The 26449-nt window shown below is 45.4% G+C and overlaps 7 protein-coding genes across 7 annotated transcripts in view; 3 read left to right on the top strand and 4 right to left on the bottom strand.

Annotated features, from left to right (window-relative positions):
• Nucleotides 1-26449, bottom strand: part of LOC126557181 (protein claret segregational) — a 333201-nt gene that overhangs the window by 14617 nt on the left and 292135 nt on the right. The window lies entirely within an intron of this gene.
• LOC126567142 (rabankyrin-5) lies at nucleotides 283-13145 on the bottom strand. Its single transcript, XM_050223375.1, has 7 exons — nucleotides 13142-13145; nucleotides 12272-12595; nucleotides 11775-12190; nucleotides 3056-3190; nucleotides 2738-2976; nucleotides 502-2664; nucleotides 283-428 (listed from the first exon to the last, which is right to left on the bottom strand). Exons 1-7 carry the CDS (start codon nucleotides 13143-13145, stop codon nucleotides 293-295), a joined length of 3417 nt encoding a protein of 1138 aa, XP_050079332.1. The 3' UTR covers nucleotides 283-292.
• LOC126559227 (uncharacterized) lies at nucleotides 7275-11514 on the top strand. The gene is made up of 3 exons (XM_050215353.1): nucleotides 7275-7354; nucleotides 10992-11224; nucleotides 11299-11514. Exons 1-3 carry the CDS (start codon nucleotides 7282-7284, stop codon nucleotides 11512-11514), a joined length of 522 nt encoding a protein of 173 aa, XP_050071310.1. The 5' UTR covers nucleotides 7275-7281.
• On the bottom strand, nucleotides 13699-17382 carry LOC126567141 (trafficking protein particle complex subunit 10). The gene is made up of 3 exons (XM_050223374.1): nucleotides 17358-17382; nucleotides 14075-17266; nucleotides 13699-14000 (listed from the first exon to the last, which is right to left on the bottom strand). The coding sequence occupies exons 1-3, from the start codon at nucleotides 17380-17382 to the stop codon at nucleotides 13765-13767; spliced, it is 3453 nt and encodes a 1150-aa protein (XP_050079331.1). The 3' UTR covers nucleotides 13699-13764.
• On the top strand, nucleotides 17915-19696 carry LOC126567140 (zinc finger protein 600-like). The gene is made up of 4 exons (XM_050223373.1): nucleotides 17915-18787; nucleotides 18864-19217; nucleotides 19293-19351; nucleotides 19444-19696. Exons 1-4 carry the CDS (start codon nucleotides 17927-17929, stop codon nucleotides 19694-19696), a joined length of 1527 nt encoding a protein of 508 aa, XP_050079330.1. The 5' UTR covers nucleotides 17915-17926.
• Nucleotides 20958-21670, top strand: LOC126559879 (uncharacterized). The gene is made up of 3 exons (XM_050216054.1): nucleotides 20958-21103; nucleotides 21166-21363; nucleotides 21443-21670. The coding sequence occupies exons 1-3, from the start codon at nucleotides 21020-21022 to the stop codon at nucleotides 21668-21670; spliced, it is 510 nt and encodes a 169-aa protein (XP_050072011.1). The 5' UTR covers nucleotides 20958-21019.
• LOC126559100 (thialysine N-epsilon-acetyltransferase) lies at nucleotides 21734-23688 on the bottom strand. The gene is made up of 3 exons (XM_050215210.1): nucleotides 23608-23688; nucleotides 23297-23526; nucleotides 21734-22089 (listed from the first exon to the last, which is right to left on the bottom strand). The coding sequence occupies exons 1-3, from the start codon at nucleotides 23686-23688 to the stop codon at nucleotides 21789-21791; spliced, it is 612 nt and encodes a 203-aa protein (XP_050071167.1). The 3' UTR covers nucleotides 21734-21788.

Here is a 26449-nt window from a genome sequence, read left to right as displayed (position 1 = left end):
AAACCCCAATTTATCTGTTTATCTGGTACGCGTGTTGATATTGATGTTTGGAAAATGTACTTTTTCGTGTGTTACATGTGTATAAATAATCCTTTTTTAATATGCATAACAAAAAGATACTTTTCAAAGTAACAGCTTTGGAGGAGTAAAGGAAAAGGTTAAGAATGCTCTAGATGAAATTTAAATTACCACTGTGAACTACCGTTTGTGTATGTTGCCGATCAGTTCAGAGGTCCTTACAATGATAACAAATCATATTATGAAGAATGCTTATCCAAAATTGGAATCAATTTCAAACGGCACCACTTCCAATTTGTAGCACTTCGAAGCACACGGAACAAACGCGAACCGGTTTGTTGATGCCAAATTTGATAATTGGCACATCGTTGTTTGAACATCGGCTACAAAGATTTCGCCCACAATGTCGGCTGAAAATATACAATAAAAATAGGAAGACTTCAGAATTTAACGTATCCAACGGAAAATCGCTAAAATCCTTACCAGTGATGTTTCCGCATGGTGATACTAAATTTCGTGCCACATTCTTGGCACAGCTCGGACGAAGCCCAGGGCGACTCTTGTGGCAGTTCGTCCAGCAAACGATGCAACAGCTGATTGGTGGCTAGCTTAAAGTTAAATATCGTCAATCCCTCTTTGTTCTCCGCTCCCAGACAGGCACCGTTCTTCACCAACATCCGACACAGCTGCGCCTGACCGCGCATGTACGCCAACAGCAACGGTGTATTGCCCTGCAGATCGGGACTATTGATCGGATACTTTGGCATACATTCGAAAAACAGTTCCAGTATAGCAGCGGCCGTATTATCCTTCCCACAGCGGCACAACTCATGCAACGGATTACAACCCTTCATATTAACCGCTTCCGCATTGAGTTCCGATTCGGTCAACAATTCCCGCACGACCGCAATATGACCTTCCCGAACTGCAATATGCAGTGCATTATTACCGTCTCCATCAACTGCATCGAAATCGGCGCCATTTTGAAGCAACGCCGATACAGCACCCACCGTACCACGCTCGGCCGCCACGTGGAGTGCCGTTTTTTGTGTCGCATCACGATCATTTAACCGTGCTCCGGCCAGAATCAGATTTCGTATCAACATTTCCTTCTCCGATGCGGCCGCCAGATGAAGTGGCGGCGTCTGATTGACATCGTGCACGCGCGAATTCACATCGACCTGAATCGAGAGCAGAAACAGTACCGATTCGAGATCATCACGCATGATGGCCAGATGCAGAAAATTGCGTCCCCGCTGATCGATCTGTTCCGCTGCATTCGGTAACCGCTCCAGTATGTTCTGAGCCGCCTTATTGTTGCGAACTTGCAGTGCCGATGCGAATGGTGTGTTGCCGGTCTTATCGCGAATTTTCAGATCAATTCCCGGGTGGCACAGGAGTATGCCGATGATCTCTTCGTGTTGGTTTTCGATCGCAATATGTAACGGTGTCTTCAGATCACAATCCACAGCATTCACATTGGCTCCGTGTCCGATGAGTGTATGTAGCACATTCCGTAGACCCCACTGGCAGCAGAGATGCAACGGTGAAGCTTTATCCTTCGCTTCCTCACCACCCTGTCCCTGAGGACCGGGTTGACGCGGCGAGTCTAGATCGCAACCACTTTTGATCAGAAACATGGCCGCCTGTTCTTTGTTCTCGTCGATCGCACGGTGTAGCAGCGTTTGCAAACATCCGTCCGGTCCCGGGCCCCAACAATCCGTATCGACACCGTGCCTTACCAGGACCGAGGCAATTTCGAACTGTTCCGACTCCAGTGAACTCCACAGCGGACAATCTCCCTTGTTGTCGGGTGCGCTTAAGGATACACCGCGAGTACAAAGTGCATCCACTACGTCCACTAATCGGCAGTGAATGGCGAGCTGCAGCGGAGATTCCTGATCCGCCGTCAGTGCATTCATGTCCGCACCTTGACTGAGCAGAAAAACGGCCGTCTTGGAATCTTCCTTCAGAATGGCCTGATGTAGCAGCGTCATATCCTGACCGTTGCGTGCGTTCACATCCGCTCCACCCTTAATCAACAGCGGGACAAGCTCGTTATATCCAAGGCTGAGGGCTAAGCTTAGAGGTGAATCGCCGAATGCATTTTTCAGATTGAAATCTACCATGCCGGGAGGATTCGATTCTTTGTATTCGATGAACGCCTCCACCACATCGGTGCAGTTCTCTTCGACCGCGTAGTGTAGTGCCGTTTTTAGCTCCGTCACACCGGACTGAACGTTGGGCGGAGCTCCTTTCTCCAGCAGAGCACGCGTTAGGTTTGCCAGTCCTTGCGAGGCAGCCACATGCAGTACGGTCAGACCGGATCGATTAATATGGCTGAGGTTGCAGTGATCGGTAAGAAAGACGGCAGCATCTTCGAGCTGCTGTTTCGCGAGAATGTGCAATAAACTGTCCCCAGTCTCTGGATGGATAACGTTCGGCCGTGCACCACGTTCCAGCAGGCGGCGGGCCAACTCGTACGGTGGCCCATCGGTGTGCGGTGGCATCAGTGCCAGCTGTAAGGCACATTTTTCATCCTTCGTTCGCACGTTTGTATCGACGTACGCATCACCATCCGCTTCGGTCAACAGTTCGTCAATCATTTCCACGTGCTGCGACATGATCGCAACGTGGAGCGGAGTGCTGAAAATGATTAAATGCGTACACAGAAAAAATAATTAAACGCGTGAAGCGATCGAACGGCATCATTACTTACTATCCCTTGCTATTTTGCATGTTCGGATCGGCCTGCTGCTTTAGCAGCTGTCGTCCAATGGTGAGCATTTCGCGATGCGTTTCCATGTCGGTGCTTCGCTCGGAGTATGTGCATACGAGATGAAGCGCCGTATCGGACGTATCGCGCGTGACCAGATCTACGTTGCAGCCTTTCTCTAGCAGAAACTGTGCCGTAAAGCTGTCACCACGTTTAATCGCATCGATAAGCAGCGTGTTGCCCTAGACCAAGAAAATTGTAGTACGGCATTACCATTACACTGCTTTTAGGGTTGTGTGGTGAACAACAGGCGTTTCTTACCTCCGTTGTATAGGCGTTAATATCAGCTCCACCAGTTTCGAGCAGTGTCTGTGCTATGGCTGTGCTGCGGCCCATCAGTGCCAACCCTAGTGGTAGCTGACCCTGGGGCGATAGGCTGTTTACAATTTCCTGCAGCTGTAATACATTCAAAAGCATATGAAATTTGTAATCAACACATTTAAAAAACGATAGATTTTAACAATTACGTTATGATCTTATGCTTTAGTCATCCTAATAAAAACTCATGGTTGTATTCTGTTGGGTTATAGCTGGTTCTAGGTACTTCGAGTTCTGTTACATCTTCTATCTGCAGTTTCAGGATTTAGGGTTTCATTGTTCTGCATCTGCAAGCCCAAGGGACAAAAGATCCATCGAAATGGTGAAAAAAATTCTAGGCAAAATCGGCATTGCTATAAACAGTTCTAGCGATGGAAAACTATTCCAAGTGAAGGTCTGAACTGCACAATACAAAGGATGACAAAAATCCGAAAACATGTAAACATTTATGACTAAGAGAACTAGTATTGCGTCTCTGTAACCTAGAGCCATTAGCTTATGGAAATGACTCTAGGACAATGGTCTTCCCTTAAGGCCTCACATTGACTCCATAGTTTCCAGGACTAGGAAAACCCTTGGATTTATATACAATCTTACCCGTGATTTCTCCAACACATTGTGTTTAAAAGCTCTATTTTCCGGACCGGACCAGCGAGCTTTTGCTGGAGTATTTCTCAGTAATCTTGAGTCCCATGGCTTTAGTTAAAGTCAACCGCATCGAGCGAGTGAAGAGCTCTTTCGCCAGGTTTGCTTTTCGCAGAGTCCTTGGTGGCCCTGTTTCGCTCAGCCTGACTGTCAGTCTAGGTGTTCGCTTCTTGGCCTTGAAACTCTTGAGACTCCCTCTTGTTTGATTTGCTTCCATCTTATTTGATCGTATTGATGCTCCATTGCTACTCTGTCCCTTAATCTTTCCTGGACGTCGTGCCTCAGTGGGTCTCAATGATCCTCTGCTGCGTACATTATCCTCCTTTAACTCCTTGTCTCACTTGCTTGAATTTACACCTGCTGTAATACGTTCCATGTTACGATCCTATCTTCAATCTCCATCTCCTTCCTTAATCATCTTTGCTTAGCTTTGTTCTTCATATTAAGTTAGGCTTAAAATTGTACGTTGAGCTACTAGACAAAGATTCATCAATAAATCTGAAATGAAATAACGTACTATATGCTATTAATGAACCAGTTCATGCAACTGAATGAGCTAGATCGTGCGCTTGAACTTAGTCGAGCTCTTGGGCTAGCTCATGCTTCTGACCTATCTAACAGCTTTGAGCTTATGTGAGCTAGCAAATATAGAGCTCATATGAAGTCGAGGTAGCTAATGCAGCTGAGCTAGCAGTCAAACGTTCATATCAGCTGACGATGTAGAGAGCTCAAGCTAGCTCATGAACTTTTAAGCATATTCACCTTTATAAAAAAATTTACAACGCTCATAATACATGTTCATATCATGTTAATATTCATTTACTAAGACCACCTTGGAGTTGCATTATTTATAACTTTTACCTTTAAACATTTACATTAATGTATTGTGTTGCTCACGTCTTTACATGTACTTTATGCTTTGACATGCATCTGCTTTCACGGTGTGATTTTACGTTGAGTGTGTATTTTTTAAAATTTCAGGTCGATGGCCAAGGCACGATGATTGTATTATCACACGCACACTCTTTGGAAAGCGTGCGTACGCTACGCTTTCACGTGCTTCGTTACTTTAAATGTGTCACCGTTGTATGCTCACGAAAGCTGTCCATCAAAATGGGACAGCAGCACACCTTATATTTTTTGGCTGAAACTCAGCTTAAATGCAATACCAGTTTTCGAAACATTTCCCTTTGCACGCACAATAGCTGCAACAAAAAAAGAAGATCGTTCTCATCGTTCCATAGTGTTTTGACATTTAATTAATAATGTTCCTGGTTGTTTGCCACTGATACGTTTCCTACTGATATGAAGCACACACTTGTCTAGAATTTCTCGAATTAACAACCATTAGCATAAGCTCAGCAATAGGCTGTATAAAGCTGAACAAATTTGAGAAGGATCTAACATCAGTAGAAGTAAGACACAATGATCAGCAGGGTAACATTTGAAGACAAAATCTGTTACCTTGTATCATTTTCAAAATCATATCCTCATTCTGAAATGACATCCGATTACGGTATACTATTGGCGCTCTCTTTTGCATATTTTACTCGATCATTGACTACGGTCAAGGATAGAAAACCTGGTTTGAAGGATAGCAAGGCGTCATCATCTCTTCTCAGCCGTGTACGTATCCGTGTCTTGGCGATCCCCGGAAGGAGAACCATATGAAAAGAATTAAAGCATAATTACACCGAGCGTTTTCGTGAGCTTCTGTGCCGGCCACGAGCTGAGAGTGCAATGCACCGGAGGTGCCCACCCGAAGCGAAGCTTCTAAACAACACGGGAAAGCCGACATCCAAAAACGAAAGCCTTCATTCATCCAGTCAACCGTAGTTATGCTCTTCCGTTTCGGGCCCTATCCCATTTCCCACTGGGACTTTTTTATGCGTTCATTACACTACTATCCGTTGTTTCGTTGGTCCGATGTGCCGTGTGCCTTTTGCTGCTACAGTTTCTTGATGCTTTTGCTCCACAAACCGCCACCACAATCAGCCAGAGCATATTCTCTCTTTTCTTACTCTCCGTTTGGCCCGTCGTGAAGTTGTGCACGCCAGAAGCTATGGCTATTCAACTCCGAAAGGGCCAAGCGAATACGTAGTGCATGCTCATCGGTAGCGCTCTTGGTGCTACCACAAAAAGCAGCTCTACGAGAGGAGATGATTCCGACTCAGTTGATGGTTGACTTTCACGACGGTTGGTTCGCTGTAGTAGCATCGGACAACGTTGGCCGTTTAGACCGGTTGCCAATATTGACATCCGAACTATATAGCAGTGCCTTTTACTTGATATTGAGTTTTTTCACCGAAACCGTTCGCTGATACGTGCTTTACGCAAGTTGTTTTCTGAGAGTTCACCAGTGTGAGCCAGTACAGTAGTGAACGTAATGGAGGCTTTAGCGGGAAAATAATTAAATCCGTTAAACAACCTAATTAAACCCTAAAACGCTTAAACGCGCAACAATCGATCGTACTTTAGAGCTAACAGAAAGCAAACGCACGATTAGTCATACTTGTTTTCGTCCTCGTGGGACCTCAGCGACAACCACGGACTCTCTAGGCACGGAGAAACGCAATTCTATAATTAAACAACCAAAAAAAGCAATTCCACCAAATTGGCGACGGCACAGCAGCACATCGGCGAATGGTTGGTTTGCTGTTATTTGTTTTCATTTCCCTTTGGACCAAAACACCATACCCAACCCAACGCAAGCGACGGCGCGACATCGGCGCCGTTGACCCTGACCTTGTTTGGGGGGAACCTTTTCTCCATTTCCGTGTCCCACACCGCCCCGGATAGTGTCGCTCGAAAGAAACGAATTTGATGTGTGTATATCGGTGCGCGTGTGTGTTTAGATGGTTATTGTGGTTTCAAAAAAGGAGCATCAAGAGTTTTAGAGGACCCTCCTCCCATAAATGACCCCAGCGAATCAAAGTCGTAAACTTTAAACGCGAGCGGATACAGTTTAGAAAGTGTGCGAATGCAACGATCTTTTAACGGGCGCACGAATCAAACACAAGAGCAAAAGGACTAACTCAACCCGATCGTTTCTACAGTCAACGACATTCCACAGTCTCTTCTAACTTGAGCCGTCTTTATTCGGTGCATCTTACCAAAGAACGGACAGACGGACGGGCCGGGATCGTTCTGAAAGTACAGCATGGAAGAGCATTGTTTTACGGCGTAACGGGTTTTGCAGATGAAAAAATCAAGAGACCGGTGAATCCTAACGGGAACACAAGCTGTATTGGGTGAGAAGAAGGAAACAGTAAGCTTCAAGCAATTCATCCATCCACGCGAAAGATTTCTCCCAACACTTTGGCGTTGTTGATTTTTCGGGTGCCGTTTGCTATCCACAAATACATCAGCAACAGAAAGCTCCTTGATTCTGCACCACACGTGACGATAACGGAAAGAGGGTTAGGTCTTTTAAGGTTTACAACGTCTGCAGCTTGCAACCGAAGTAAGAGGGACGACGTGCGGACAATCTCAAGACACTCCAATCTCATTTCCCGTGGTCCCAAATGGACCGGTTTAGCAGACACAACGGCAGTCGACCGGTGCTATTGGTAGCGTTACTTCTATTATTTATTGCAGGTAATTATACTTTGCTTAGTTTCTTTTCCACGAATGCGATCATCTTCCACGGTTAGAATTTCGCGGTGTCAGTCTGCAGCAGTGCACCTAACATAACAACAGTTGATATTCAACTTAAAACGTTTCTTGAGCTATTTTCTTCGCACGAATCGCACTACGATGCTAAAAGCGAAACAAAAATATTGGTTTAAAAATACGATATGATCACAACAGTTTCCCTCTTGTTTCACCACTGCCCGGCGTGTGCGGCTTACGAAACGAAAAGAAACAGTCCGGACACACGAATGAAGCCAGTTAAAAGATGGTATGCTAATTTACTCCTCTTCATCATCCTCCATGTGCGTTTTTTCTCCAGAGTGCGGATGGGTTCAGTTTGTTGACCGTTGATGATGGTTTGCCCCTACTACGCATATGGGTGTACATGGATGGCCAGCGCCAGCGGTTGTGTTTATAATCACTGTAGTGTTTGCGAATGGCAAGAAAGTGGTGAAAATGCATTCCCTGTATTGTGTTTCCTTCATCATTCTTAGGTCGTGGTAAGGAATGGTCAGATCTTTACGAATAAGATTTTTGCCTATAGCCTATTCGGTGACTGTAAAGCAACGTTTGGCGGATGAAATGTTTAAAAACGAGTATAACGTGCTTATTCATTTAAGTTACGCCGAGTGATTCAGACGCTATAACCCCATCGAAAGAGTTCTCCCGGAATACTATCATCAGAATAACAGTGGGTGTTTTTATTCCTACACGCCAATCTGTCTGTTTCCAAATGAGTCAGACCCGATGCATACTGGATACGCATATACCAAGCGTCAAGTCACGAAATAAAATCATTGCCGGGCGAACCCGTGGGAAGGAAGATTTACACATTCAAAAATATATCTTTCGCTAAGAATCGATCACATTTCTTGTCTGTTATGAGCTAGTTTTTGCAGTAAACAGTCACATTGAAATGTATCTTAAACCTATTCCCTTCGTTGACCTTGTTATAGCTCCTCTAGAATAAGCCGTGATTTCCTTACTTTTACTGTTGCACAAACCCATTATCCATCAAGATGCCGGGCGAACAGATCAAGTAGAAGGTTGAACCACTGGTTACACTTAGCAACTGTATACCGAGCATTGTGTGCACAGTGTCTCAGTGCACCGGAACGAGTTCAACAACTCACAGTAGAGCAATGAAAACAGGTTTCTGTGAGGACAGCAGAAAACGCACTTTCGAACCAGGAAGACTTTTTCTCGCAAAAAAAAAGGAGTTATAAATCCAACTCTCCAATGCAAACGTGTGTCTCGAATAAATGGCATTCAAAAGGGTTCACTCGATCGATTCCATCCAGCTAGAAACCTAGAACGAGGACCAACCAGTCCGGTGTGCCACCCTATCGGTCAACGAAACTCCTAACCTCCTAACACCGGCTGTTCCGAGATCTAGCAGTGCAAGGGATCTTCTATTTGGCACGCTTCAACTGGGACAATTAGGGAATTGGGTCATAACCTGTTTGTGCAGCGCGCGCGGCCTGCCCCGGAAAGACTAGGGCGAATGAGGTGTCGTGTGAATGTTTGTGTGACCTGTTCCGTATATTACAATGTTTTATCAGACGCTATGGCTACGGCAAACATGGCAGAAAGCAAGCAAATGATTGTGAGGATGTTGTTTGGTCCACGATGTTCCGCCGTGTGAAGTACACAGGAGCCGTTCCTCCTATCACTGTCCATTGGGCATTACGATCCCATTTGAAGGTTCTCTTTTACCAATTTCTTTACCGAGAAGGTTGAAACAGAATAAGATAACCTTCTGGAAATGCCGTAAGTCGTTACATTGATAGCAAGTAGCAGCTTGCAGCTACTCTAGTTATTCGTGGCCACTTGTTCTGATCGTACAGCGAATTTATTTGACCGGTTGGTAGACGGCCAGCCGTAATATGAACTGTTGCAACACGAACAGCTCTTAAAATAGAAGTTTGCTGAATAGCAAAAGATCGAGTACAGTGACGACCTAGATCAACATTAGACGAGCGTCTGTTCGGTAGGTTTGAATTGGTTGTAATAAAACACTGAGGCAGAGGCGCTAAATTGAAGCAAGAAAAGACAGCCAGAATAATTATTTTTAGTAAAAGCTTTTTGCTCATTTTGGGAATAAATTTTAAATGGTTCATGTCTTGAGACACATGAGCGAACATCAAAACGGAAAATGGTTCTCGAACGGTGTTTAGCTGTCGGTGTATATCGACAATAAAATGTTATCCTTTTCTAGGTGCCTGGTCTGGGCCTGGTATTTGTCATAAAAACCGCACCCGACTGTTGCTCCCCCCCCCCCCCCTCCTTCCCAAAACACCTCCACACACATAAAAAGTCACATTATTGCCGATGTTATGGCCGTCATATTTTTGATTCCGAATCATTAGCCGCAAACGAAGGACCGATTTCGGAACCGGCCGGCCGGGAAATCTGGTTGTCTGGTCTAAATGTTTCTGGTGTGGTGCTTAAATGCAGCACCCGGACGGCAACACAACGTTAACAGTGAAGTGCTTTTCTGTCGCCTGTCTGGCTATATGTAACATGCTTTATCCTCAATTCCACTCGAGCAGGAGACTTTGTTACGATACAGTCACTTCTTGGCTGAACCTCGAAACGACGAAATGTTGTGTCGCCTTTTCTCTAACCGGAAGTGATAGGAAACTATTTGTCGGAGAGTAGCGAGAGTGTAGAACAAAGCATCATCTCCTCTCACGGTACAATATGGATACTGCACCCTGGATCCCGCAAGATGACGGACGGAATGCGTGCGTCAGAAGTTTTACCATATTCATGAATGAATCAAGCTAGCGGCATTAGCAGGTGGGGGGAAGCTTTACAAAGCGGTAAGAAGACACTTGAGCACTAAGCTAAACGAACAAAGTGTTCTGGGTGCGTGCTTCGGGCGGAAATGTTGATATTATCGTATTCGTACACATCGAACCAGCTCTTTCAGTTCTCGGCACTCGGCAAACAAGTATATGCATCAGCTGTGACGATTACAGAACGGGCCATACGGGCGGCGTAGCAAGGGAAAGAAAGCTAAAGGAAACTGCAATCGTCATTCATTGAATTCATACCCCACATACATCCACCCCGTCACGATAGCTACTCTTCTTATGGGATGTTTTAACGTGGAAGTCATTTGCTGCATCTTGCAGCGACTACAAGTAACTTCTGTGCATGAGCACGCACGTGGCGAACAAAGTACTCACAATGTTGAGAGGTCCATTTAAAAATAAGGGGTTTCAAAGGCCCCAGCCCTCGAGTGAGAGGAGGCTACATATAATCAAACTCACTTCAATCACGTACGGACAATTCAACCCAATTTTTTTTGTTTGCTCCAACGTTGGTTAAAGAAAGACTCGAACATAAACGATTGATACGAAGCTCGTTAAAATAATCAAAGAGGCGTATATTTTAAACAGACGCTCATCCACTTGTAAAAGCGATAAGATAGATGTATGTGGTAGCAAAAGGGAGTGAAATGAGTTTATGTTTGCTCGAGTCATTTTAAAAATATCTCTTAAGTGTTGTAGTTACGGATCAATATGATTTCTAATGTACTGTACTGGGAAATTAAATTTTTTTTTTTATTTTCGCTCCATCTTTCCTTCCACAGAATTGGAATATGTGGCGGGCATTAAATGTTACCACTGTACGGTGGCACCACCGAGCCGACATCAAAACAACACCAAAACGCAACTATGCTCCAAGTTTGACGAATCTAGCTACTATGAGGTAGACTGTCCATGGTCGACCATGTGCATGAAGCGCATTTTCAAGCTGAAGCTACTAAAGGGCGAACAAGAAACGGTCAGCCGAGGTTGTGCCCAGCAAAAGAACACAGAACAGGTGATAATTTCAATGAACTTATGGACGAACTTCCTTTCAAACGAATGACGAAATATTTTGCATTCTCCGTATAGGTTTACCGATCCGGTTCCTGGACGCCGCAGCACAACATCGAGGAACCGTACACGGAGGGATGCCAAACGATAGACGATTCTACGTACTGCTTTTGCCGGGGGTCTCTGTGCAATTCGGCTACGAAAACGACTGACCGAGCCAACTATCATACGGACGCGATGGCCGTTATTTTTGTGTTTAACGTAATGAAGTACATTCGCAGCGCAGAGTTCTGAAGCACCCTGCGGCCGAGTGAACCGGTGAACCGACAGGTTTCAACATCTGATCATAACAATGTGATATTGAAGTGCTGTCCGAATGTGACAATACTTCAAACAAACAAACAAACAAAACTATGCCCTCGACTATAAGCACGGCAAGAATAAAACCGATTTGTTGTATTGTTATACGAGTTTTGCTACTAGTAAGGTGTGTACTAAGCTGCCTCCACTGTGAAAAGATATGTATGGAATAAAAGGAAAGCGAAAACACTTACCGAACCGTTGTTTTCTACCAGGCACAAAAATACTACATCTTCGCGAAGTAACCGGACGGCGGCATGGAGCGGATGTTTGGTTTTGCTTTTCAGCATCTTGTACAGCAGCGCACCGGACATATGCTCAAAGTCTTGCGGTGTTAGATCGTCCCAGTGTGTAGATATGAGCCCGGAACAGTATTCCAGCAGATTGGCCGCACCGACTTCTTCTGCCACGCAGTAGAATCGTACGCAGGAACGTACCGATACGGATGATACGAGTGCACGCTCACAAAGGCCCATCAGACCGGGCAGTTTGAATCGATGAGACGTTTTGAGCAGCTCCAGTGCCAGGGAATCGTGCTGCAGATCCACAACATCGGTGTAAATCCAGCGCAACAGTGCATAGCCTACATCTGCATCCATATCGGACCAATCTGTAATTGGAAAGCGAGGAACATGTCATAGAAGGATGCACACTTTTTCGCAGCTAAACGGCAGTTAAACGAAAGCACTACCTAGTTCACTCTTATCCATAAGGACCTCTTCCCGCCACTCTTCACTGCGAGCGTTCAGCACAAACCTGTGCGCAGGCATCGTTTTGTCCTTCAACTTTATCGTAATGTCGGAGTACGTTGTTCTACCGTAGAGTGTGGCCACCGTCATGACCAGACGCGAAATAAAGCTGCTAAACTCGCCGGACAGATCATGATCTTCGTTGGCTGCTGCCGCCTGACTGTATTTGCGCTCTAGCTCGGCGTAACTTTTTTGCAGCTTTGTATACTCTTCCTTTAGCAGCTTCAGGTGTTTCTCCAGCTTCACCGTGTCACTACTGCTGGTTGCTGAAATGACAATAAGATATTCAAATAATATTTCTATAAACTTTTTTTTTAATTCAACAAATCAAATTTAACGTGCAATAATTGCATATGACCGAAATAGTTGTGTTATCTACCGCTAGCAGCGCTGCATGGGTTTGTTTATTCTTGATAACACACCACAGCCAGCAGATCAGCGGTGTTAATTTGGACGGCAGAGAAACGCCCTTTCTGCCTCCTGCTTATGCGTCCTTCTCCCAATCCCTTTCATACTGCATGCACACATACACCGACTGGCGCTTATGCTCATTGATTGCGATTTACTGCTGTTTTCTTCCATGCCACATCGTCAACTGGGAGGATGCTTCCCCGGCTACTACTCTCCCAAATTTCTCCCGCTTTGTACGCCAAACCATTCACTTGTCCTACTGCATTGTACACTTTTAAGCGAACTTATAACTCATTACACTACTTCACTTTGGGATACCTTTTAGTTCGTGCAATGCTAATCCCGGTGCAAATCATGTACAAAAGTAGACCCCAAACACTGCCATGGTAAATACCACCTACCCATCGTATAGGCGTTTTGGAACACAGCACCGTGCTACACTTGTTCCCTCCAGATGGGACGTTGCGGGATCAATCTTACTACACCGGGAAAATGAAATAATGATGCTAAATACAATTATGTACAGTGAGGCACCGTTTTCACGACAATAACATGACTACGTTTTTTTAGGCACACACTTGTTTGCAGCGGATGAGAAAACACAAGAAGCGCTGGCTGACTTTCGGCTTCGCTATCAACAGCGGAGGATTGACAGCTGCTTTCAATCAAATGGATGACAGATCTAATTTTGAAATCCGACCGTTGCGTTTGCTGCTGCGAAGGAATATATAATTAATTGGTTTAAATATCTTGTCTCTATTTTTTTACTATTTGCTGTAGAATTGTCTTTGATCTTTTTTCTTGTAGGACAAAAACGTTTTTTCCTCTGGATCGATAAATAACAGATGCTTATTTTATTCAAAACAATGTGATAACTTTATACCGCAATATACGCAATAAATACCAGTCACATGCAGAGTAAATAAACCGGACATATTTTGGAATGCTGCGTCATGTAGAAGCTTTTGCACAGTAGTTGTCCATCGGCATTTTATACCGCTCGTACTGTTCCTGTCACACTCCGCTACTGGGGCTGATCATTGTTTGTGCTAGCAAGGACATGGATTTGCATACTTTTGGTCGAGTTGTAGATCTGACCGGGCGGAAACGGTTGCAACCGTGAGTGGGTATCGTTTTTGGATTTGTTTGCCGAAATATACTTCGACAGGCGGATGTTGGGCAGTGGCAAAAATCCGGCCGTAAGTGGCAGTACATCGAGGGTAATGCTGTGACTTTCCACTTCTTCCATTGAGATGACTCCTGTAAGATGAGGGTAAAAAAAAAAACAAATAATTGAATGGTATGCATACTAGTAGGAAAAAAAGAAAACCTACCAGCAGTACGACCAACAACAGCCCACATGTTCTGATCGGTCAGCACTTCGTACATCAGATCGGCGTACGGATTGTCATGTACTTTCGAGATGCGCAGATTCAGATGGCACACGGAGTTAACGCGGCACAGCTCCTGCGGTTCTACCTTCGCGCAGATCGTGAACAGTGTTGTATAGTCCATCACGTCGAACGTTACGCTGTACGGTAGGTAGTTACGGCTTTCTGCCGGCAGATTAGCATCGGCAAATCGCATCCGAAAGTCCACGTTAACGATCGGCAGTTCCGTTTCCGCCTTCAATGCTTCCACCTGAAACTCGTACAGATACGAAATCGATAGCGCTTTGCTCATTACCGTTTCCTGCTGCTCGGGCGGATTAATATCAATGATGGTTACGCCTTCGGCCGCACAGCTCATACGAGCATCGCACAGTACGAGCCGATACTCGCTGACACCTTTCAGCACGACCTGCAGAAATTTGCGCGCACCGGACGAATGCAACCGGCAGGATGCGATGAGGGCTGGCATAAAGTGTAGGGGGATGAGGATTTCATTACGACTCCAGGGCACCTGGAGAGATACCTTTTGCTCGATGGCTCGTTCTTCCCGTTTGCCAGGAAGATCGCAAATCGCTTCTAGAGCGATTGTACGCTTTTCGAACGGTGCAAAGTCCGTTAGTTGGACAATAAGTTCCTTTTCGAAGGGAGTCCGCTGCACGCCTGGTGCTTCAGCTAGTCTCATTTTAAGATTCTTCGAACAACGTAACGTGGCTGTGGCATCCTTCGGAAAACGGAAACTTCCGGCCGATATGACCAACTCTACCGGTTGCTCTACGCCCGCAACAAGATTTACGAAGTTCATCGTAGCCACGGACGCTTTTGTGATCGTTTCAAAGTTGCTTATCTTGCCGGGTAGAGATTCGGAGAGGAACTCTACCGCATCGACCTGTATAGAAAGCTGTCGGAAGCTCCAGGTTCCAACGCGTGTAGCTTTCGTCTTGAGTATCATCGTATTGCGGCCCGGTTGTAGTACGAGCCGTGATTCACTGGACACACAGTTGGTAAAGTCGGATCGCTGTGTGGGAGATATTTTGCGCCGTGTGCTACTGCTACGGCGTACCGGTTGTTTGGCACGATTATCGCACGCTACCGTTGATCCGGCCAGTGTATTATCCTGCTTGTAATCGAGATGAAGTATTATCGGCAGCTTTGAACCAACTTCTTTTACTGCGTTTGAAGGTGGTGTTACTGCTGTTGGCTCTAGTGACTGTTTTGCATTCATCTCGAACGATAGCAATACTTGTTCGGCTATTAGTTCACGTGGGAAATTACTTTCCAGCTCGAGTGTAACCAGTATAAAGTCATCTTGTACTATCGAGGTGCTTTCCAGCGATACGTTTACCACCTGAAAATGATCCTCGAGTGTGCTGATTACACTGAGCGCATTTATATCCATGTTCCGTACCGATTGTAACGTTTTGAGGGATTTTGTAAATTCGTCAAAGTAAAACGTCCTAACAAGCAGTTCCAAATCCTGACAGCAGGCGATAGTGCTGCACGTTTTCGTATAATTTACATTATCCTCCATCTTTCGGTAGCATGAGGCCAAATCTAGCAGCGTCTGGCTGGCGAGATAATGCCAATTTTCCGACTTAAGTTCGCGTAACACGTCAGTAAAGAAGTTGACCGCTTTCTGTGGTTCGTTGAGGGTGATGTAGAAATTGCCAAGATCCAATCCCACCAATCTAGCCGAACGCAAGCGTGACACGTGCTTGTACGTACTGATTGCCAATTCGCTTAGCTCGAGATACAGCTTTGTGAATGCTTGATTTGATCCGAGTGCTTCCTTCAGCGTATCGGTGGCCGACTTTTTCGGTTTTCTAGCAGGTGAATGGGCGGATTTCGTGTTGGTACGGTCGCTTAGTTCTGGTTCGAGATTTCGTAGTCCTCCGCTGCTGCCCGTTTCCGGCAAACTGTCTCCCATCCCGGCAGAAAGATGAACTACGGTGTGCAGCTGCTCGGACGTGGGAACAAATCCGGGAAGTAATCCGCACTGTTTGCCCAGCATGTACAGCTTTTCCTTTGCCAAGTTCCAGATGGGTGCGGAAAATTGGGAACACTTGTAAATGTCCTTCGATTCCTGTACTTTGTCGCAAAGGTTCAGCACCTCTAGGGCACAGACGAATTCCCAGCACGCAAGTGCACCCTGTGGAGTGTCAAGCTTCAGGGCTTCGATTTCACGCAGCGTAGAAAACAGAAAGGGCAGCAAGCGTTCCGCAATTTCCCACGGCTTACCGGCGGCGTCTAGTAGCATGCACTGGCGTTCGAAGAGATAGCTGCGGAACTCTAGTAGCGTCACATTGCACGAGATGATCTTTTCGCGCGTTTCCATCATTTTGGCCGGGTTGAGCGATATGCCGTGAAACGCGTACAGTGGCTGATCGAATATGTGAAGCCATTTTTGTTTCTCTCCAAATACGGAATTCAGGATAAACTGGGAAAACATGGCATCCAGCTCGTCGTACTGTACCAAAGCCTCCGGAAATTGACCCAACATTTCCAGCACAAAGGCTAGCTGCTCCTGCAGCACAAAGTAATCGATGAAGCTCCAGTTTTCCTGTATGCGGTTTTCCCTATTCGTACGAATGAGTTCTTCGTACTTGACGATCGTTCTGTTGTAACCCGTCAGCATCAGGTGCCGGATGCGCTGCAGCAAGCACCGAAACGATTCGGTCGCTTTCATCTCAAACTTGGCCGGATTCAGGATGGACAAACAACGGTCCCCATTCTTGGAGGCAAAATCGAGCCGTATCTTGTCCAGCACCGTGGTGCGTGGTAGGATGTTTTTCGACTTTTTCATATCCAACGTTTCGACCAGCAGTATCATCCAATCCGTTACATTGTAGTTGTTCAACACCTTAAGCCATTGGTCAATCTCTTCCTTTACCGATGCTCGGTACGCTTCGATGTCGCTACATTCTGTCACGTAAATGTGCAGCACTGGATGGTCCACGATGTTCCACTTGCCATCCTTGTACCGCTCGAGGGCGTTTTGGTCGAACGGTTTGAAGGTGGCTTCGACGCGGACGTTTTTCACTGGACGCCCATAGGAACGTTTCCATTCGGCCGTGTCCGACGGCAAAGCGGCCACGATATGTGGTTCGAGTGTTTTAAAGACCCGAACATCCCCGGAATCTGCGAATGCGAAGTAGAAGAAAGATGGTAGCAGCCTTACCTTTTTCTGTTTACGTGGTTAGGCCCCGAATCATCGCCACCCCAAACTTACACGTCAAAATTGGCTTGCAGTTCATGTTGGGCGTCGGATTTCTTGGAACCGTATCGCAAGGGAGAAATGTGGCTATGTCCTATCTAGATTTAATATGTTTAGCACACAATCTTCAAAGACATTCTGAAATAGACGACACCACAGACACTGACCACGACCGTACTTTCCCTCGAGCAGGAATGTAAATAAACTTTTCCATGAAACCGTAATTACAGAAGGTTGGTCTGCCAAATGTGTTCGTTTGATTCGATGACATTTGACTACGACAGTAGTTTAGTGCTATTGTCAGGAGACTTTTCTGTGTTATATAATATTAAGTGTATCGTTTATTCTACTCAATTGTTTGTAAAATATTCCATCTCATAAAATTATGAAATTCAATTAATAAAGTGGAGAAAAGTTCAATTAAAAGTTCAAATTGCGAAAAAGCAATTCTTCGCTACTGAAAATCCAATGCATGTGTCCACGGCTTAAGACAACACATAGGAAACGTCAAACGAACGTCAACAATGTAAACAATTTCACTCGAATGCAGATGTATACAAACAAGCTGTGGTAAGGAGCCTAGAATGAATTTTCCCGCAGAAAAAGAAATATGTGCCATTTGCGGAACGGAGCGACTGATTTTTCACCGCAATCTAAAGAAGGTGAAAACCAAGTTTTCCAGCACGACAGTGTTTCAGCTGCTGGAACGCTTTTCCGAGCGAGAGCTTTCCTATCTGACCTGCGAAATGCTCGAGTCCGGTGCTTGTAACGAGTGCTATGCGAAGCTGAACGATTACGATGCAGCGTATACGAAAGCAATGATCATACAGCAAGAGTTAACGGATCTGCTGCAAAACGGCACATTGCCAATATTCAGAGAAGCACACGAGAGTGAACAGGAGCAGAAAGCGCTCGAAAAAACGGAAAAGGACACGATTAACTGGGTTCCACAGCTGCAGGAACATTCGCGTGAGGTGAAGCTGTTTACAAACCAGAACCCAACGTTTTCCATTGCCGGTATGCCGTCTATGCGTGTTTCTATGCAATGTAATGTGTGTGGAGAGGTATTCAACAACATAAAGAACATGAAGTTACATTCCCATGATGATGATGATGATGATGATGATGATGATGATGATGTACGCCAACGGGAACAGATGCCTGTGAAAGAATCATCCGTTCCGCTGTCACCGTTGCTTGCTATTGAGAACGTGAAAACGGAAGCTGCATCGTTGGAAAATTCGGACGAAGAGGTGGACGTATATTTAGAGTATCCTGGCGAAGAAATGTACCCATTAGAAGAAGCAGAATCTGAGGAATACTACTTGTCGGACGATAAAGAAGAGGCGGAAATAACCGAAGCAACACACCAAAGTCGCAAAAAAACTGACCCAATTGAATGTTTATACTGCGAAGCAAAGTTTGAAGATAGATTAAGTCTGAGGGTAAGCGAAAATACTATTAGTTTAAATATATGTCAACTGCTGCAATTGTTGCAATTTTCGCTGTTTCCACCTACAGGCACACTTCAAAACGCACCATCCGCAAAACGATGAAGGAAACGTCTGCAAAGTGTGTGGATTTGCAACGAAAACGCGTGCAGCACTTGCCAGTCACTACGGAAAGCACCTTCGCGAATCGGAGCTAACCTGCCAGGTGTGCAGCAAAAAGTTCACCCAGCGTGCATCTCTACAACGTCACATGGCTATCCACACGGGCGAGAAACCGTACCAGTGTGATGTGTGCGGAAAGCGATATATTCACTATTCTTCCTTCTATATGCACGGGCTGGCGCACAAAAACGTACGATCAAAGAATTGCACCATCTGTGGGTATACGCTGCGGTCGAATTCACATCTGATAAGGCACATGCGAGTAAGTGCAACCCGGTAACAACTATTGGCTGTACGCTGGAAGATAATATCATGAATCATTTTCCGATCATTTTAGACGCATTCTGGTGAAAAGCCCTACGCTTGTCCTGTTTGTGGACAAAAGTTTTCGCAAAGGTGTGTGTATGTGTAACTAGCATAACGGATAAAGCGAACAGTTTATCTAATTTAATTCAAATTTAAATTTCTTCTAATCGTATTGCAAACAGGTACAACATGGTTCAGCATCAAAAAACCCACTCAGGAGTATTGAGAGGCTCCGGCAAAACTTTCAAATGCCTGTACTGCGATTACACTAGCGCGCGGAATTCGCTACTGAAAAGGCATCTGTTAAAACAGCACGGCAAAGATGTGAATGCTTTGAATGAAAATGATTCCACTGACCAAATGCTACCAGAGGATGAAAAAACGAAATCAGAAGAGTTTACTCAGTCCACTATTATTCCTGTGGTTTGTCCATGACTGTGTATTCCACCCTCCCGATGGTAATTTGCTTTATGCAAACAACATCAAAATTTAACTTCCTGTGGTTAGTTTTTTTTCCGTTTGGTGACGTAATGATATTCTATTATTATGTCCCGATAAAGGTTGTATAATTTTGTTCAGAAGAAGGATCCATACAGCTACACCCTTCATGGCACAGTCATTTGTCGAGTAACCTCCGAGTAAAAGACTTGTGAGTGTGACTGGATGAGACTCTCTTTTTGAGTGTACACGTTGACCATGTTATTGCTAAGTCCAATAAATCCTTGAGTGTGATGGTTCGACTTTCCTCCGAGCTTAGAGACCCTTTTACGCAATGGCCAGACTGGAACTATTCGTCCCGTGCAGCTATTCGCCGTTTCCTTGCTGGATATTAAATGGCCCTTCCATCATAGTCTGTTCGCCGTCGGCTTCTTGGATTAGGCTCCACGCAAAACTCGGCATTCTCACTTCCGTTTCTGATTTGTAGCGAGCCTCCTTTCCCATGATCTAGATGTTCCTTCACTTCTATCAGCTAGTCCTCTTTACGCCCCTTCCCGCTTTCTGCGTGATAGACCTCCTTTACACGTCCAATCCCGCCATACGCGTTACGGTTCAAACGAACCTTTTATTAGAACGCTCTCGAACTTCAATAGCTCGAATCAACTGTTCGACTACAATGTTCCTGCGTTCCACTTTCGTTCTCGTCTACGCGAATTTTACTTCTTTCATCCACTTTAACGATCCGTGTGCTTTGCTAACTTCCTACGATTTTTTTCCATCACATCCCTTAGTTAATAAGAATTAATTGTGTAAATCCAAGCGGCAGACAAAATAATTTAAATAAATAAATAACAGCCACATGATGTCACAATCGAATAGGCTATTTATTATACATGAAACTGGTAATGTAAAGCGCGCTTTATTATGTTTTTTTTTTTTTATTCATGAGGGACGGCCTGGCCGTATTGCTCGCTTTATTATGTTAAAATTATTTAAATAAAATAGACTATCCTACAAGTGTGCATTGTTCCAACCGTTTTTCTTTCTCGTTTATTTATAGAAACTTTAAGTTTTTAAACTTACGTTCGTGTCCCAAAACCGTTCTATCAGTCGTCAGAAATCTACCGAATCTTTTTAAGGTTTTGTAGACGCACCGATTAAAGAGCTGCGAGTTTCTGCTTTATCTGTACCTATTCATCTATCTGTCCCGATAAGTACAATGATAAGAGAGCGAGTCGAACTGCATACTTTACCCTTTCGACAGTACTGCAAAACCATTCATTAGCAAAGGGCAGCGTTTTCACACCTTGGGCGTGGTAAATGAGTGATAGTAAAATAATGGATAGTGATTGGAATACGGAAACTTACCGTACGATTCCACAGATGGAACTAGCTGAACCGGAGGTAAGAGGGGAGAGGTCGAATTAGGTATGTGTTAAATTCATATTTTTGTTTTTTCACATTAGACCAAGGACACTTTGGGGCGGAAAGATGAGTTGAAGCAGAAGAGTCCTCAGGGCAATATGTTTGTGCAGAGCATGTTCGATATGACGTTAATAACGATCAACTTTTGCCAAATATGCTATATCCTTAAGGTTGGACCTGGTTTAGGATGGTTGTACTACTTTCTGCTAGGATTGTTCGGTGTGTCACTGATTTTGCTAGTAAGAATGACCGTTCCTCATCAAAGGATATGATGCAAAAGGCGTAATAAGAATACAGAGTTCTCATTTGTCATTTCAGTTTTTGCACGGACTTATGGGACTGTGTGCAAGGTTGAGATGCAGCAAACCACTTCCCATGGGCTGTTTCAACTGTCTGTACAACACGTCAATGTTTATGGTTGTGCTCGTGTACATGGTAAACCTCGTCGGGAATGTTCTGATGTTAAAGGAGGCCGAAAATAAGTGCCAATTGATGTTAGAGCATACGAAATCCATCATCTCTCCCCCATTAGATTTACCGCAATGATCTTGGATCATTGTATAAAATACAACTTCCTTTAATTTTCGTTTTGTTACATTAGAAGGTAATACTTTCAATAAAATTAACAGATTGTATCCGCATCAGGTCACAATGTCGCGTGTCGTCAAGCGTTTAGTCGTCCGATGGCATCCTTCTGCACGCGATAAAAGTGCCAGCTTTCAGTCTCAGTCAGATCCACCGCACCCATTCGTTGGTAGAACTTTGTGGCTGGATTCCAGTTCAGCACATGAAAGTCCATTCGCGAACAGTGCGTATCCTGAGCGTGCTTGGCCAAGGCACGGAAGAATAGCTCCCCATAGCCATTGCCACGGTAAGCTGGCCGGACGTAAATGTCTTCCAGTGCGAGCGATTTTCCTTGCCATGTGGAGTATGAGTAGTAGCAGATGGCATATCCGATCAATTTCCTAGGAAGGCAGGAGACAAAACATGCATTAATTTAAATTTTATTTATTATATTTTGAAGAATATTTTCGCTCCAAATTCTCGCCTTGCTGGGACCGGAGAGATTGTATAATAATTGGCTGCATGCCGTCATTCAATAATCTCTCAAATACTGATGGACATTCCTATAGTAGTAAAGTCGCTGACGCCTTGTCTATCATCCGAACAGTAACAAGAAGACTAATAATGATGTATGCGTGTGAGCAGAAGAAGTTATGGACGAGAATTGTGGTTAAATATGTTTAATGATAAGATAAGAAATGCAACCCGCTCCATGAGGAGGTTCCCGTTCCTTTTCCACCAGTTTTCTCACACCAGCTTTTGCCAGGCAGGGTGTCCAGCGTAAACGTTGACAACGCTGTCGCGACAATGACGCCCAAAACGTCCTCCCCCGAGCATTGAGAGAATTCATCGAAAGCAATGTTTGTTATCTACAGCTGTGCGGTTACGAATCCCGTTGACTGTGCCACCCGAATGGACAACCCCTAGGAAAGTTTACATCGCATAAGCGCTAATGCAGCAGCGGCACGCTGTGCAAACACAGAACCGACCACCGACTGAATCGAGCACATATTATGGCTGGACGATGATTGTACGGAATGTGCTCCGGCTACCCACCATCAAGACGAGCGAAAGGCGAAAGGATCGAAGGTTGCCGGGTTGCTACAGTGCCGGGGTACGGGTAGGGAGAGTGATAGAAAATAAACAATGCCCAACTGATAGGACACTGATGGCCGGGTCCTGGGTGACGCGGGACTCGAGATTGGAAATACGGGGAAGATGTAAAACTGGCAAAGAAATAATGACTGTTGAAAATCATAACACCACTGGCACGCCCGGATCGGGGTATTCTGACACAGGACAGGGCAGTGTGCACCCTCTGCTACCCAGCAGAGTAATCTCTTATCAGTAGTAGCGGCAGCAGCAGCAGCAGCAAGCCAGAACAAGCGCGTACATCGCATCATTACTGTGCTGTGTACAGACTGAGGATCGGCGAGCTGGAGCCATTTTGTTTGAAACTTTATGAAAAACGAGGAGGCTACACGGACTATATTGCTTCTCGATCCTCCCCCAATGGTCTTCGCCAATCCGTTTGTCCACTTGGTTGAATTAAAGCATCAGCGAGTCAGCAGTGTACTGCGCGCTATGTATTTATAAATAACGTCTTACCGGGTTAGAGGTCTCGCGTTTGCAGGATCGTCCGACCGCATTGACGTTAGCCTTTCCTGATTAGCTAGGCATTCGTCCGGGTCGGCCGGAGCTTCCAGCACAAAGCTATGAAACACTGGGGTTGGGGTTCCACCAACCGCTGCTCTTTGCTCATCGAATCCACCGTCGCGTATCAGGTCGTCAACGGTAAGCTGCGGTCCGTCGGGCATCTTCTCGAAGTCGGCCAGCTCCTACGGATGCGAAAGAAGCTGTCTTCTGTGTGCCCATTAGAACATCAACAACAACCACGAACCGAACGAATTGCACGCTACCTGTATCATGCCAATCACTTCCGGTAGATCCTCCTTCAGCGTCTTTCGTACGATCACACCATTATCCTTATGGGTAGCCATTTGCTGGCGATGTAATAGAGTAAATTCCGGTTCGCAAGCGTATGCGCAACAATCGGAATGTTTCCGCTCCGGAGCGATCCCTTTTTCTAGCTCTGCTCCAGATCCTGTCGTTTCTGCGAACGGCACAAGACTGAACTGCACAAGAGCCGCCAACAAAACTGGCCCTGTTGATAACTGGTTGAATTGAGCAGCGGTGGTACTATCAAATTAGTTTGTAAATTAAAATTTTATCTTATCAGTGCACGCGGACGCGTTTTCCCTTTCGCACGTCCCCATACCGCCACACACATACAGACACACATACACAATACGTACGCCCGCCCGCCGGCTACTAATCAGCCATCGGTATCATCGGCCAGCACCGGGTTTGCCTTTCTTTGGTGACGCTCGTCGCTCTGGCAGATGCACCGGCTGCCGGCCGGGAGCTGCCGATAGGGCAAAACCGTGCGGTATCACGGAGGACCCCACACGGCTGTGGCGGTATCAACACAGCTGTTCGGTGACGTGACGCCGATTCCCGGCCGTTCTGCGTTGGTAATGGTCCGGAAAATTGGCGGAAACTGCCAGGCACCAACGCCCTCGGTGTTGTTATCGATCCTGTCAAACTTGATCACTTCCCGCGAGCCCGCGATCCTACTAGCGGGTCCCCCTGGTACGGGACAACTTATCAAAGTGTGCAGTTGTACTAGTGCTAGCGACTTTTGTGGTTCAAGTTCAACAAGTTTGAAGCTTATCTTATGACTACCGGGGTGGGGGGCCAGGAGGCGCACAAATTATGCAACCGATAGCTTATCACACCTGCTCAACGCGACTGCTATCAGCTGGGGCACTATCAAAAACCAATACACTTGTGAAAGCCATGGCAAAGAGTTGCAGCAATCAACGCAATTGTTTGTTTATTGTTTGATATTGCGAAGATCATTCATTCATGCCATCGATCATGCGTGCGGGTGCGTTATCTAAACAATTCTGGGAACATTTTTATAGAATCTGTGAGCGATCTTAATGCGGTATCTTTTGCTTCTTTGGATCCTTACTTCTTTTTATAACCTTAGGTAGATAGGCAGTCGATATCTGGTTCTGCCGTGTTAATACTGGGCATTTGAATAACATGGGGTGGGTCGACAACGGTGCCGATCTTCTGCCGCATGTCGGGTAGGTTCAAATCTCATCCGGACCAACCCCCGGTAGTGAGGACTGACTCTCCATCTACGTCGTATCAGCAAGTCTAGCAAGTCATTCGATGTACGGCGTGACCTTAGAAGAGGTCATTAAGTCAAGAAAAAGACAGTGAATACCGGCACCAAACCGTCTCTAAATCTTAAATGGTAAATGATATTAAAGGATTTACCAGTGATATTGTACTCTATTTATTTATTTAACTGTACACATTAATAATTAGAAACGCTCAGAATTCGTTCGCTGAAAATAGTTTACCAAGAGTTGCTGTCCATGTTATAAACATTTATTTAAAAAAAGCCTCAACGCTACGTTAAGAACGTAAAAAAAACCCTTATTCTTTTACTGTACTCTCCACTGGACATCATAATCTTAATGGCAACCGGCCTGTGAACAACCACGCAACGACCAAGGGAAAAGATGCTGTGCACCGAGGCTCGTTAATTGGGCGATTGATTTGTACGCGTTCGGAATTTGTAATGGTAAATATATGGCTGCTGCTTCTGACGGAATTGACGTGGTGATAGGCGAAGGTTTCGGAAAAGGTCGCGCCCGTTGAATCAGAAGCAGCAAATAACAACACCAATGTAATGTATCAGGGCCAGTATTTATTTTCCGTAACGTGTAAGGAAAAAACACACACAAAAATCCTCGAAACACGCGCTTGAGAATGTCGAAATTTGAAACCATTAATTCGTTATCAACATGCTTGAATGCAACAACTGAAGATTTGTTGTGTAAAAGAGTAGTTTTTTTTTTGAAAATTCGAAAATTTAGATCCCAGGCTCACAGCTATGAAGGACCCTTAATGCGAGCAAGAATTTAGTTTTACACAATTTTGCATGCCGGCGCACTGTTTTTGCACCCATGGCACAGCATTCGAAAACGGCCCAATGTCCTTCAAACCGAGACTCGCGTCTGCTTCAGTGCTGAACATTGGTGTGTTCAGACTGTCTGCGTTTTTCTTATGCTAGCCCACTACGACGCATAAGAAGCTTCGCCCGTAACGAAGACGCATCCTGCGGATCGTTGCGGGGAGGTTAATAGACGATCCCGATGGGGAGCGCAAAACGCGAGACCACCGCACAGCATACAAGGGACGGTGTGTGTAACGGCTGTCGCTACACAGGCGATTCGTCGTAGTCGTAGTCGTGGCGGTTCCGGCGTTCGTGGTCCGTCGTTGTCGTCGTCGTCGTCGCTGTTGAATGGGGGGGTTGTAGATCAACACAGCGGCTGTGTTGATCAGTTCAGTTTGAACGATTAGTGCGCAAGCCGTTTTCAAGCGTCGTCGTCGTTGTCGCTTGTAGTGTGCGACTTGCTTACGGACTTCGATGTGGCCGTTTTTCCGCGACAGTGACGTGAAGAATCCCTGACGTCCTCTAACGGAAAAGGATTATAGTGCTATATATCAGTGGAGAGCAAGGTGTGCTATCCGTTGTGACGCGGAATTGTTTTTGTGCAAGTTGTCATTGCGCAGTGTTCAATCGTTCGAACCGTCGGTATAAACGCTGCAAGTAAACAAAACACTGTGGTGCGTCGGGTTTTACTGTTATCGGTGTTTGTTGTTATCCAGTGTACCAAA

This window comes from Anopheles maculipalpis, chromosome 2RL (genome assembly GCF_943734695.1).
Source record: "Anopheles maculipalpis chromosome 2RL, idAnoMacuDA_375_x, whole genome shotgun sequence".
In the NCBI taxonomy this organism is placed as follows: Eukaryota; Metazoa; Arthropoda; class Insecta; order Diptera; family Culicidae; genus Anopheles; species Anopheles maculipalpis.
This window is presented reverse-complemented; position numbering and strand designations above follow the sequence as displayed.